This window comes from Daucus carota, chromosome 7, assembly GCF_001625215.2.
Source record: "Daucus carota subsp. sativus chromosome 7, DH1 v3.0, whole genome shotgun sequence".
Lineage (NCBI taxonomy): Eukaryota > Viridiplantae > Streptophyta > Magnoliopsida > Apiales > Apiaceae > Daucus > Daucus carota.
In genome coordinates, this window is record NC_030387.2 from 40,866,389 (window position 1) to 40,879,940 (window position 13,552).

General features: G+C 34.4%; 2 protein-coding genes across 2 annotated transcripts; one reads left to right on the top strand and one right to left on the bottom strand.

Moving 5' to 3' along the window:
- Positions 1-578: 578 nt before the first annotated feature.
- On the bottom strand, positions 579-5,440 carry LOC108193612 (peroxisome biogenesis protein 2). The gene is made up of 8 exons (XM_017360337.2): positions 5,125-5,440; positions 4,658-4,771; positions 4,396-4,549; positions 3,554-3,690; positions 3,306-3,406; positions 2,334-2,451; positions 1,987-2,153; positions 579-889 (listed from the first exon to the last, which is right to left on the bottom strand). Exons 1-8 carry the CDS (start codon positions 5,251-5,253, stop codon positions 760-762), a joined length of 1,050 nt encoding a protein of 349 aa, XP_017215826.1. The 5' UTR covers positions 5,254-5,440; the 3' UTR covers positions 579-759.
- Positions 5,441-6,735: 1,295 nt separating this feature from the next.
- On the top strand, positions 6,736-13,474 carry LOC108196402 (tRNAse Z TRZ4, mitochondrial). The gene is made up of 12 exons (XM_017363671.2): positions 6,736-7,222; positions 7,962-8,051; positions 9,057-9,101; positions 9,192-9,246; positions 9,418-9,461; positions 9,585-9,998; positions 10,085-10,350; positions 10,452-10,599; positions 10,682-10,732; positions 11,546-11,949; positions 12,042-12,678; positions 13,022-13,474. Exons 1-12 carry the CDS (start codon positions 6,836-6,838, stop codon positions 13,349-13,351), a joined length of 2,871 nt encoding a protein of 956 aa, XP_017219160.1. The 5' UTR covers positions 6,736-6,835; the 3' UTR covers positions 13,352-13,474.
- Positions 13,475-13,552: the final 78 nt, after the last annotated feature.

A 13,552-nucleotide genomic window follows, 5' to 3' on the forward strand; every position in this document is an offset into this window, starting at 1 on the left:
TTTTTTTTCCTTCTGAATAAAAATTTGATGTTTAAATTTTTATTAAATTTTTTTTTTAAAGATAAATTATAGAACTATGTTTTATATGCGTCTTAAAATACGTGTATGAAAAAACCGTAAAGAAATGAGTGTGACAGAAGGAGTAACCCGTTATATGCTGATTGGTTCCGTTTTCGGTCAATAACAGCCTCACACCGAATCACGTACACCCCTGAATAAGAGACACGAACACCTTTTCATGGGAAAACGATGACAAGTGATACTATATTAGTTTTGATATGTATAGAATTGAATGGGATATCCCGAAAAAGAAAGTGTATAAAAATCAAAGGGACGCAGGGAGTGATGTAGTATTGCAAGTGCAAGCAGTGCAGATGCAATACTTATGTGCATTAAAATTCAAGATCTTGCCAGTCCCGGTCTCTGATGTTATGGTGGTTCTAACTTGTCCATGATGGCACTAGGTGCAAGCTTCCCTCACACATTAATATGCTCAAACTATGAGCACACATGTTAGCAATATACAAAACAAGAAAATCTACATGATTCAGAAAGCAAAAAGAGCGCAGACAAATAGATGATGCAACTACCACCTCGGATAATAACCTTTTAAAGAATGAATGTACTTATTTGAAGAGGAATGCCTCTGGATTCCTCAATTGAATTAAAGTGCCGCTTTTAGGCACTTCTTATACATCTTTGTAAATTGCACACTAGCCATTGTCCTTTCTGATTTCCCATATCCTTTCTAAAAAATATTCATTCACCTTTACTAGCACTGTTTGTCGGGCCTCCATGCCGTTGCATGGCAATAACTGGTTCATTGCATCTGGAGCATCGAAATGACGGAGTCGCGGAGCACCTTGTTCGAAGACAGTAGTAACAATATCTGTTAACAGTAGAGGTTGGATCATTTCAGATATGTATATATACCGGAATGAGCTTTTGCAACTACAGACAAAATAGTTCGAGCGCATTTAACCATCCAAAAGGACATCATATAGAAGGGGGATGTACTTCGCATCTCAGTAAGGGTTATTTTTACAAAAAAAAGATATACTTACATTTTTTCCCTAGAAATAAGTGCTTATTTTAGTTTTCTTCATGTTGCAGAAATAAGCACTTGTCTTCAGAAAAATATACCACTTTTATATACTTCTTTCCAAAAATATGTAATTATTTCTGGAAAATAATGTAAGCCACGGGGAAACGTCATATAGAAAGGGGTTGTACTACGCATCTCAGTAACGAAAGTTCGTGCTAATCACTGAGTTAAAGAACCACTGCTGAAGTTCAATTTTTCAAGGCAGCAATATCTAAGGTGCTTCAGCAACTATCATTTTCACATGTCCACATTACTACCTGAACCCATAAAAAGAACCCAATTACTTTATAAAGTTATTCAAGATATACGTGTTTGGATTAGTCAAAATAATCACAATCCCTTATATACAACTGCAGAACTAGAAAAACATTTGGATGAACTCATTTATTTAAATGAAGCAGAAAGTGTCAAGCTAAACACTGGGCAGGACTATATGGTAGCTCCAGATCTCATAAACCTTAACACGGAACTTTTTATGAAGATAAACTTCAGTTGCTACATGACATGTACATTATTATATGTTGGGGGTTCTTAAAAACGTCAAAATGAGCAAAACTCTCATACTTGGAACTGGATGTATAAATAATCTGTGCTCTGTGACATCAATTTTAAGTAACAAAAGTAAAAGGTACACCTAGTTATTCTTTTCAGAGTAACCAATCAGATTCTTTCAAAGCCTAAAAACACAATAGAGCGGTTTTGCATAGAGTAACCAGTTGGATTCTTTTGAAGGCTAACCACATAGTAGAACTGTTTCGCATAAAAAGGTCCGTAACAGAAAAACTAACAGATAAGAATACTGAAAATTCTAAATTCAACAATATAGGTCTTCAATGTCAACGGAAAAGCCTACTGTTATTAAAGTCACGACAGTAATATACCTGTGCTCACATGGAAGTGCCAAGAAGGGTAAAGTTGGATTTGCCTGACAAATGGGGCATAAAGTTTCATCCTCTGCAGAAGTTGAAGATTTATCCTTGCCGAATGGTAGAAGAAAATTCTTAACAGATGAGGAATTGAGAAGAGGAAGAAGCAATAACAACATTTCCTGCAAATCAACATTTCACTGGTAACTAAGTAAATTGCACAATACGAAAGTATCTCATTACACTTTCACTCATAATGTTCTGTGGAGCACTATATTAGTCGATGTTATGAATGGCAAAGCTGCTTTGTGATGTTAACAAGAGAGAAGTACATGAACCAATATATAAATATTATAACTTACTGAAAATTCATTCCACACCAACTGGCGATTCATGTACTCAAAACTAACAGCTCGGTTCATGTGAGGGCTTCCATACACAAGTCTTGCTCGGAGTGCTCTCTCAATAAGATTTCTATACCTGCATAAAGACCACGAGTGCATAAAAAAGTGGACAACGACTAAGCATTACATGGTCACAAATATACCAAAAAATACGCGCCTACTGCATATAAAGCTTTTTATACATCAAATTATCACCCAACTGAATATTTAGGTTATACAACAAAGCATGTCAAATCATAATAGTATGCTATTGCTAGGGGCCACTTAAGCCTCCAGTACAGTAGTTGGCATTTGATCCATATCCAATCAAATTTAAATTTCAAGATTGAGGTATCCAATTAGTTGCCATAATAATATTGTGGTCTGGGTCTTACAGACAAAGAGATAAGTAATCGTGCAAAAAAACACACACAGTATTTTTAACATAGCATATGGTTCATGTGATGAATTATTAGTCCCTTTGGAGGTTGTGGTGTATCCCGAAAACAGAATAAAAAACATTCTACGATATACAATAGATGATATTTAAGATTTAATTGTTCCTATATGAACATATGATCTTCAAGTCACCTCTACTTTTTTTACATGACGCTTTGATTTTTGGCACATACTTTTAAGTGCTTTGACCAGGTAATTAAAAATATCATTTTAAAATTTTCTTTTTCTGAATTAAGATATGTAATCAAAATTTTAATTCACAAAAAAAATCAACTAAAAATAATAATTTTTACTATCCGGTCAACCCACCTAAAGATGCGTGCAAAAGGTCAAAGCGTCATATAAAAAAACAGAGGGAGTATACAATTAAACACACAATCACACACACTAATATGTGTGTGCGTGTACATATATGCATATGGACTATGGTATTTTTGCATTTATATAACCATCAGATGACACAGTTGGTGCTAAACTGCTAATAAGTATTACCTTCCGGTATAAAGAAATATAAGTAGGTTGCTAAAAGATGCAGCCTTGTAAAAGCCTTCTATACGCTGTATCAGAAACCATGCTCTCCGTGCTAGTGACCTCTGAAAAGATGATCAATAAATAAGAAGAAAAAAACTATTGTCCTCCTTGATGTCATCATAATTGCACATTTGGGCATCCGTTAGGGCAAGACAATGCATACAAAAAGAGATATTTGATTGTGTTTGAATAAGAAAAAACGAGAATACCTGTTCAGAATCTCCCCATCTACGAAAAGCAGAAAATGATTGAAGACGAGCCCATATATATTGACCACCAACAGTAGCAACACAGTACCATAACTTTTGAGCGAAGGTAAGTCCAGGTCCTTCCAAACCCGTTCTAACTGAAGTATGAGATTCAAACAATAAAGATGTACAGCTTTGAAATGCAGAACCATTTGACATCTCAAATAAGAAAAACCATTTTAGTAACCACATCAAGCACATTGGATGTCCTCTTAATTTGCACGCAGCTAAAGAAATTATCCTATACCACAGATAAAACTAATGAAAATAGGATTACAGTGAACATTAGTGGCCAAACTTTACCGAGTGTAACACTTCTGTGACTGAATTTTCATATTCGCAATTTGGAGGCCATACACTGCTTTCATCTCTCAGAATATTGGCGGATGGCCATGTTTATTGAAGAGAGAAGCAACATATGGCCGCCTTTTTTCGCCTTTCGCCACTTCTCGAAAAGCGAACACAATATCTGGAATGCTACGCTAGGTGATGTTTAGTGGCCACTTTGCAGTATATACTCTATAGATACTTAAAAAATCTGGTACTATCAATCACAAGAATAGTTTTTAAATTTTCCAAAACTCCCATGACTACAATGAACAAAAATGACTTCTCAGAAGTCTACAAGTGATAATGAAGCTTACAAGTTAAGGTATTTATTTTTCAGAAGAATACAAAATCCATGGGATTTGTTTATAAATGTTATCTGATGGATAACAAATATAATAATTAGCAGGTGATTAAATCACAAATGATAGTTATCTGCAACATATCAAAGTATAGACAAGTTCAACATTTCTTACATTTTCCTCTCGTTTCCAGGGCACGTTCATCCCTATATCTTAAATTCATTAGAGCATTTCCAGGAGTAGGCTTATCAACCCATATCGAAAATCTCCAAATAAGGAATTCAAGGAAAGCATCAAGCTCCGGTTCGTAATGGAACATCATTCCTGGCTAATCCCAAAAATAAACAAGGGGAAACAATCATATGCCTACCAAGGAAACATATCCAATACACCAGTAACATTGTTGACATAACTAAGTACAAAAAAACTTATGTACCTTCATTAAAGAAAAAACTTTAAGTAACTGTTCTTTCAACATGGCTGACATTTCAATGTCCAGCCGCCCTGCATCGACCTGATTGACTCTAGATATTGTAACAGGAATACTTGACTGCAAAAGCCCAAATTCAAAATTCAGTCAGGTGAGGTAACCATAGCCATACAAAAGCCAAACACGAATCACTTGTCTGAATTTAAAACCCACACAAACATCTAACACTACCAAGCAAAAGAACCTCAAACCATAAAATTCAAACTTTCAAGCTTTACCACAAAAACAGACCAAAACAACTTTCTTAAAACTATCATCAAAAATCCAAATTCCCCACTTGGGTTTTGCAATTAACCATCAAACCAACCTCCACAAAACACTTGTGACCAATTACAAGCAAGCAATCACAAGAAAAATTAAATCTTCACAATAAAAATCAAATCTTTATCACAAAACTGCAAAATTTCAAGAACCTGGTGAGATGGGGTTGATTGTTTCCACCGGGGGAGTAATCTTTGATAAGTATTAGACCACTCATCCTCCGCCGGCGGCGATGCGGCGGAGAGGTTGCCGGAAGAAGAAGCTAGGGTTTCTCTCACCATTTCAATTGATTGGCCGAGTATAAGCTTAATTCAGTAAATAAGTAACTTTGGTAGCCACCCCTCTTTACTTGCATAGATTAGTGAGCCAGGAGAAGAGGGGTAAAATATATGTATGTTTACATGGGCACTGCTGTCTTGATAGATAGTAGATGCATAGATTCAGTTCTGATAGATATTTTTCCGCATTGTGTTCTTTTGGTTAGATTCTCTTGGTATTCATTGATTCTTATTTGTCATTTTCGTTTGGTTTATTAATTGGATTTTTTAATTTTTCATGTCAATTTAAAAATCGATAAATAATTGAGATCAATTATCAATTAATTAAATTTTTGATAATTCGATGAATATGTTAAGTGTATGATTATCTAATTAATTATCATATTGAACTGATTAGTTTTGTTATATATTTTTGTCAATAAAGCCTAGTTCGTACTTTTGTGATATTTATTTTTTGAAATTATAAATTTATCATGAGTAAAAATACGTCTTCTTATGAATTTTGTTATAATTTTTCTCAAATTCGTATTATGAGATATTATCACTATTAATGAAACAAAATAATAAAATATTTATTGATTAAATATTTTGAAAAATTATGAATTAATATTTTTATATTCTTAAAATATTATAACTCCTTCATTCAACTTTATATAGCTTATTATTTTTCGGTGTTTAACAAACTCAATTTTGAACAACAATGTTATATCAAATATTATAAAATTTTAATATAATTTTATATATCAAAGAATCAGAATGTTATTGTTTCTTTAAATTTTATTAAACACATTAAGAGGGGTGTATTGGATTGGGAATTTGGGATTTTAAAGCATTTTTTTGCATTCATGAAATCCGAGGGTATTCGATTGGGATTGTTTGAAATCCATTAAAATCTTGAAGTATTCAATTGGGATAAAGTATGCTACAAAATTTAATGGTATTCAATTGAGATTTTAAATAATGCTTTAAAATCTGATGGTATTCAATTGTGATTGTTTAAAATTCATTAAAATCTGATGGTATTCAAATGCTGATGGATTTTTTTTCATTTCATAAAATGATGGATTTTGTGGCATTCTTCGATGTATTTTAAGTTTTTTGAAATCCCACCAAATTCAATGGGATTTTGAAGCATTGTACCTAAATCCTATTAACTCTGCGACATTTCATCAAAAATCCGCAAAAAATCAAAATCCCATACAATCCATTAAAATCCATAGACTAGAAACAATGCATTAAAATCCCAATCGAATACACCCCGTAAATTTTGATAATTTACAGAATTTAAATTGGATACACTTCTATAAAAAGATTGAACTTATATTTAATATTTTATTGGCGCTCATGCTCTCGCAAGACATTCTTATGTTTTTTTCTTATTTGAATTTTAATTTCCCATCAAACATTTCAAAACATCATCACTCACTTCTTTTCAACTGAAAAACAAAAATAATTTCACAGAAAATTATCCAAGTTTGTTAATTCAGACCCGACCCGACCCAAAACCAAAGCCTTCCCAATTGCCCAATTCACCAGTTTTTTATGCTTAAACCCTATGATTTAAAGACCAAATGCACAACCCAAAATGCCCCAAATCCCACACCTCCGTCTCCTATTTTCAAACCCTAATCCCTCTCTTCTCTATTCCCCTCTTAGATTCCCCCCTTCTTTGTATCTTCTACTCAAACCCCCCAACAAAACTATTCAATCTATTAAACCCTTCTCAATCTTGGCCTCTTCTTTCAAGAAACAGAGGACTCACACTAAACCCTTTAGACCCTTTAGTCCTACAGGTAGAAAGAACAGTTCTTTAAGTGAAAAGATTGACAAAGAGGGGTCTGTGATGGAGGAGAATGATTCTTTTGTGTATAATAGGAAAAGGGCTGCTGGCAGAGATAAGAATGATAGGCCTAAGAGCTTGCAGTTGAAAGTTCGAAAGCTTAATCCTGTTAATACCATTTGTTATGTGCAGGTAATGTGTGTGTGTGTTTGTGTTGGTTGGTTATTTGGGAATATTTGGTGATTAAGTTTTGGGTTGCATAAGTTTAATTGGGATGTTTCTTATGTTAAGTCAAGTTTGTGGTGATGAATATGATACCAAGACGTGGCCATATTGGGTTAAGTGGCCAAGACCATGGATTATAATCTCTGGCTTGTTACTGTTGGTTTGTTGGGACCTTGTAATTGGTGATTTGCTGACTGTTCCGGACTTCGATATAGTAGTCTCCTAAGCTGGCAAGACTCTAGTTGATAATGTGTATACATATAGTAGTTTCCTAAGCTGGCAAGACTTTAGTTGATAATGTGTATACTTGTTCTTCTGACTTGTGTTCTGCACTATCCGGGCTATGTCCAGTAGTTTTGGGTTGTAGTTGGACAATTGTTATAATCTTATTATCATAGTAGTATTTTGTATCACTTGTTATGTGAAAGTGATTCAGACCATTATGGAGAATTTATTGGGTTTGTGGGGGACTGGTGTCTGGTGGTAGTATTGGTGAGATTGTGTTGAATTAGATGTTACTTAAAGCCAATTAGATTGTGGTTAGTGTTTCACATAGAAAAATTATTGATCAGTGATACTACACAACATGCTTGTTCTTTGGAACTTTTTGGTATTAAATTAAATATGTATTAAATTTAATTAGTAATATAGGCAAATATTATAATCTTATTATACATATAATTGAAATTCATATTGTATATTGCAGATTCTTGGGACAGGCATGGACACCCAAGACACTTCACCCTCTGTCTTGCTTTTCTTTGACAAGCAAAGATTTATTTTCAATGCCGGAGAGGCAAGCCTACTTTTTTGTTGCATTTTAAGCCAAGTCATTGCAATTTTAATTATCTATCATGTATGAATTGCATGCTGATCTTTAGCTTCATGCAGGCCTTAAGGTTTTTGTAGTTACGTCGTTGATTTTCCTACGTGGGAATCTAAGTTCTATTAGAAGCGATGACTTATGTGGAAATAAGCTTGTTTCTCATCATCTTACACAGTTATACCATAAGTATATCTGCTATTCGACATTCGAGATCACACTGCACAGACTATCACAGAATCGAATAAGAACTTCTAGATACCTGGAAAAAGTTTCTGTTGCAAATTTAGGATATGTGATGTGGGATTACACTTAAAAAGGCTTAAGCAATCTTGCACAGAAATCTGTTACAGACTTTGAAGACCAAATATTAGAGCAGTCTAGAACTACTGTAACATTGTGCTAGTTAATTTTATTAGTTATATTTATAGTAAGGGATTAAAAGTTTACTGTATTTGAATTTGATATAAATTACTTTATTATGAATAGGAGTCAATTTTTCAAGTTGGTGGCAGAATATATTTGATGTTGAAAAGATCCTCTCCCCTCCCCGGCAATTGTGAAAGCTGATCTGCTCCTATATGTTATTGTGTGATTTTTTTTGTATTATAGTTATATATGTCTGTGTGGATGTATTGCATCACCAAAAGTTAACAGTACCGCGAAAATAAAATATATAGAACATAACAAAAGTCTGGCTGCTAGTGTTAACCTGTAATAAATTAAAGAATATTTGTATATCAATAAGCTAACGATTGTGCAGGATTCAAACTGTGATTTATAACTTCCTAGTGAACAGTTATTGTAGGATTGTGATACTCTGTATTGTTTTTTGCCATTTGCTATTTTCTTTTATTATTATATTCGTGCTTCCTTGTAAAACTGCTTCCCCTTATATTTCTTGTTATTAATATTTGTTTTCTAGAAATGTCTAGTTACATTATATTAATAAGCTACATGTATATAATTTTGTTCCAGGGACTGCAACGCTTTTGTACAGAACATAAGATCAAGTTATCAAAGGTATATACTTTACCATTAAACTTAGTATTTTATCCATCGCCATTGCTATAGATTCTCGCATTGATGTTGGTAATGCATATATCTTTCTAGATTGATCACATTTTCCTCTCACGGGTATGCTCAGAAACTGCTGGCGGACTTCCAGGTTTGTTCTTAATCTTTAGACTGAAAGGTTCTCAAGGCAGCTTGCAACATTTAGAACATCCTGATGAGAGTTCTAGAATATGTTTTTTTGATTACTTTACACTGAAATTAAGTGGTGATCCAATGGTTGAGTATGATGTATTCTGTTTATGACTTTCTTTTATTTTTCCAGGTCTTTTGCTCACCTTAGCTGGTATCGGAGACGAAGGATTGTCTGTGAGTGTGACAGTGGCTTTATTAATTGACCTCATGTTTTGGACAATTGAACGTGTTTTAAACATATTTGATCATATCATAATCATATTGTTAATTTGACAACTATGTAACTACCTTCTTAAGGTTAATGCATGGGGTCCCTCAGATTTCAAGTATTTGGTGGATGCAATGAAATCTTTCATTCCTAATGCTGCCATGGTTCACACACATAGCTTTGGGCATGTACCCCGACTGGATGGAGCTGCTAATCATGATTCAAGGAAGATGGTGGATCCCATTGTTCTTATCGATGATGAAGTTGTAAAAATATCTGCTATTCTCTTGCAACCAGTTTCTGCTCCTGATTTAAGTCAAAACCATAAGCCTGATGTAGTATTAAAGCCTGGAGATGTTTCTGTTATATATGTTTGTGAGTTGCCTGAAATCAAGGGAAAGTTCGACCCCAAAAAGGCTGCAGCTCTTGGGTTGAGACCTGGACCAAAATATCGTGAATTACAACTGGGAAATTCAGTGAAGTCAGATAATCAAGATATTATGGTAAACCGAACCTGTACAACTTTGTATATAGTATCGTGTTTCTGTTGTGCCTGGTTCTTACATGTGATTACACTTGCATTACTTAGGTTCATCCCGGCGATGTGTTAGGCCCCTCCATTCCTGGACCCGTTGTGCTCCTTGTTGATTGCCCAACTCCAATGCACATGCATCAATTGATTTCTATACAATCCCTTAACAAATATTATGCTGATTCATCAAACAAAGAAGATAACTCTAGATCTGTGAATTGTGTAATTCATTTAAGTCCTGCACTGGTTGCACAGACCAGTGATTATCAGACGTGGATGTCGCGATTTGGTGATGCCCAACATATTATGGCAGGACATGAAATGTGTGTTGTTTGATACAGTTAAAGGATTTTGAACGAGTGTTATGATTTTTATTGGTCATTTCTTCTGGATCTTAGAAAACGAGTCTTGCTAATATTTGCAGGAAGAACATTGAGATCCCAATATTAGGAGCTAGCGCCAGAATTGCTGCAAGACTGAACTATTTATGTCCCCAACTCTTTCCAGCTCCAGGTTATTGGTCTCTCCAGGATTTGATGGGCTCTACTTTGGACTCGAAAGCTTCACGTGAGGTTTGTTATGTATGCACTGTTATTGATGGGATTTAGTTGAATTTTTTTTATTTAAAATTTTGCTTATTCCTTAATGTTACAGAGCTGCATCCCGAAGATTTGTGAGAGCATTTCTGCTGAAAATCTCATGAAGGTATGGTAGTAATTGATTTAGTTCTATTGAAAATGATGTATGACTAAATCTTTCTACTAGAAAGCTATAATGGCTATGTTTATCTTTTTCCCTATTTCATCGCAAGATGTATTTGTAAAATTGTTCTTCTGCAAATCCCTTAATTTACTTGAAACATTCAAAGAGACAGAACCTGTTCTTTAGCAGTGGTTCTATGAGATAGTCTTTTATTTATTTTTTTGCTAAGTTCTATGAGATAGTTTTGTCTATTATTCATGTTAGAATTTATCATAATTATTACATATTTAGTTTGACTCATACTGCAATGGTGGTATTTTTTGTTGATCTATATTTTATTAAAACATATACACTTGTTATGAATTATGATATTCTTTATTTGATTAAATGTATTTAGCAAATATTCATACCTAATTTAATCTTATAATTCTGAATTACTTTCTAAATTCTGTTTCTTTCAATTAAGTTAAATTTATCAGTAGAATGTTAACTGAGAATCATATATGTTTGACATGACAAATGCAAATTATTGTCGAGGAGAAAGTTTTTTGTATCATGGAACTAAAAGTTTTACAAATTTATTCTTTAGTTACCTCCTTAGCAGTAAACCTTTTTCTTAACGGGTTCTGGTTATTTATTCAAAGAAATTGAGGGGTAGGTTTTTTGAAATGAAGGAGAGAACTTTTCAGTCTTAAGTTCTATTTTTTTGATCAACCTGTTAACCTCTGGAATTTATTTGGAACATATAACAAGAAAAAAAAAAAAAAAATTCTCATACTATGTGAGGTAATATCTTGCTTGTTATGTGTGAATCAGTTTAATTTGCGTCCTTACTCACAACTTGGATTGGATCGGTCTGGGATTCCAACTGCTGTTTCTCCTTTAGAAATAATCTCCGGGCTACTTTCAGAGATTCCAGAGACTGCAGATGCCGCTCAACAAGTTGCCCAGTTTTGGTCTGGAGTGAAAGAAACTAGTGGAGAGATGGTATCCTTTCAAGATAATAAACTTATGATTGAAGAACCGTGGTTAGCTGAAGATGAAATTCCTAATTGTTTGGAAGACGTGACAAGGGAAGAGATGGAGATAGTTCTGTTGGGAACAGGTTCATCCCAGCCTTCAAAGTATCGGAATGTCAGTTCTGTGTATGTTAATCTTTTTTCAAAGGGAAGTTTGCTTCTAGATTGTGGAGAAGGAACTCTGGGGCAACTTAAGAGAAGGTGAATTTATCTGTTATCTAAACTTTGGCATTTCATATTGCTTGTTAGATTCTTATTAGTATGGGAATAATTATATAATTTATTGATTGCAGATTTGGTGTTAAGGGTGCGGATGATGCTGTGAGAAAATTACGGGTCATTTGGATATCACATATTCATGCTGATCACCATACTGGTTTAGCAAGAATTCTTGCTCTGAGACGTGATTTATTAAATGGAGTTCCACACGAACCTATTATTGTCATAGGTCCTAGACAACTTAAGAGGTTTCTTGATGCATATGGAAGACTTGAGGATCTGGATATGCAGTTTCTTGATTGTGGGCATACAACAGAAGCTTCCTTGAGAGCTTTAGAACTAGATAATGAACAGCCCAGTCTGGGAAAGCCTTCTGAGTTTGAAAGTCAGACAGTTAATTCTTCATTATTTACCAAGGGTAGTCGTATGCAAAGTTATTGGAAAAAACCAGGAAGTCCTGTTGACAGTACAGTGGCTCTTCCATTACTGAAAAAATTAAAGAAAGTGCTTGGAGAAGCAGGTTTGGAGGTTCTGATTAGTTTTCCTGTCATTCATTGTCCACAAGCATTTGGCATTGCTTTGAGAGCAGCAGATCGACTCAATCATGCTGGAAAAAGTGTACCAGGATGGAAAATTGTGTACTCGGGGGACACTAGGCCCTGTCCAGAACTCATAAAAGCATCACATGGAGCAACAGTACTTATACATGAGGTAAGTTGTCAATAATTGTGAATTTTCATGGCACCTTGTGAAGGTGATATGATTTATTTTTATTTAGCAAAAAAGAAAAAAAGAAGCAATCATTGATTTTCCTGAACATACCCAACCAAGAACCAACTGGTAAAGGATGCGGTAACAAAATAATGCTTCTCGCAGATATACACCTGAATAGTGTCTCCTTAGCATCATTGTTTTTCCATGTATTCATATTATACATCTGTCTTCTAGAATGAACTGCTTAGGTGAACATAGGTCCCACAACTTACTAATTTTGTTTTATGAAATATTTCGTTTTAATTAGTTATCCTGAATATATTTTATGACCTACGTGCAGGCAACATTTGAGGACGGAATGGTAGAAGAGGCTATAGCAAGGAATCACAGCACCACTAGCGAAGCTATTGAAGCTGGGAACTCTGCTGGAGCATACCGTATAATTCTCACTCATTTCAGTCAAAGATATCCTAAAATTCCAGTTGTTGATGAAAGTCACATGCACAAAACATGCATTGCTTTTGATATGATGAGCGTTAACTTGGCAGACCTGCCAGTTCTTCCTAAAATACTCCCATATCTTAAACTTTTGTTCAAAAATGAGATGGTGGTTGATGAAATTGATGAAGACACAAATCTTGTAACAGCAACTGCAAGTGAAGTTGTTTAATTGAACAGGCAGGTCCCAATATTTATTTTGTTTTTGATATCACATATATATCGTATCTTCAATCTCTCTCTCTTTTCGTAGAAGTGCCTGCGTACAGTGAAATTTGCATCTGTAAGCTGTTCATATCCTACATTGAAATTTGCATCTGCAAGCTGTTCATATCCTACATTGTAGTTACTTGTTTAATCTGGTGGTGCAAAA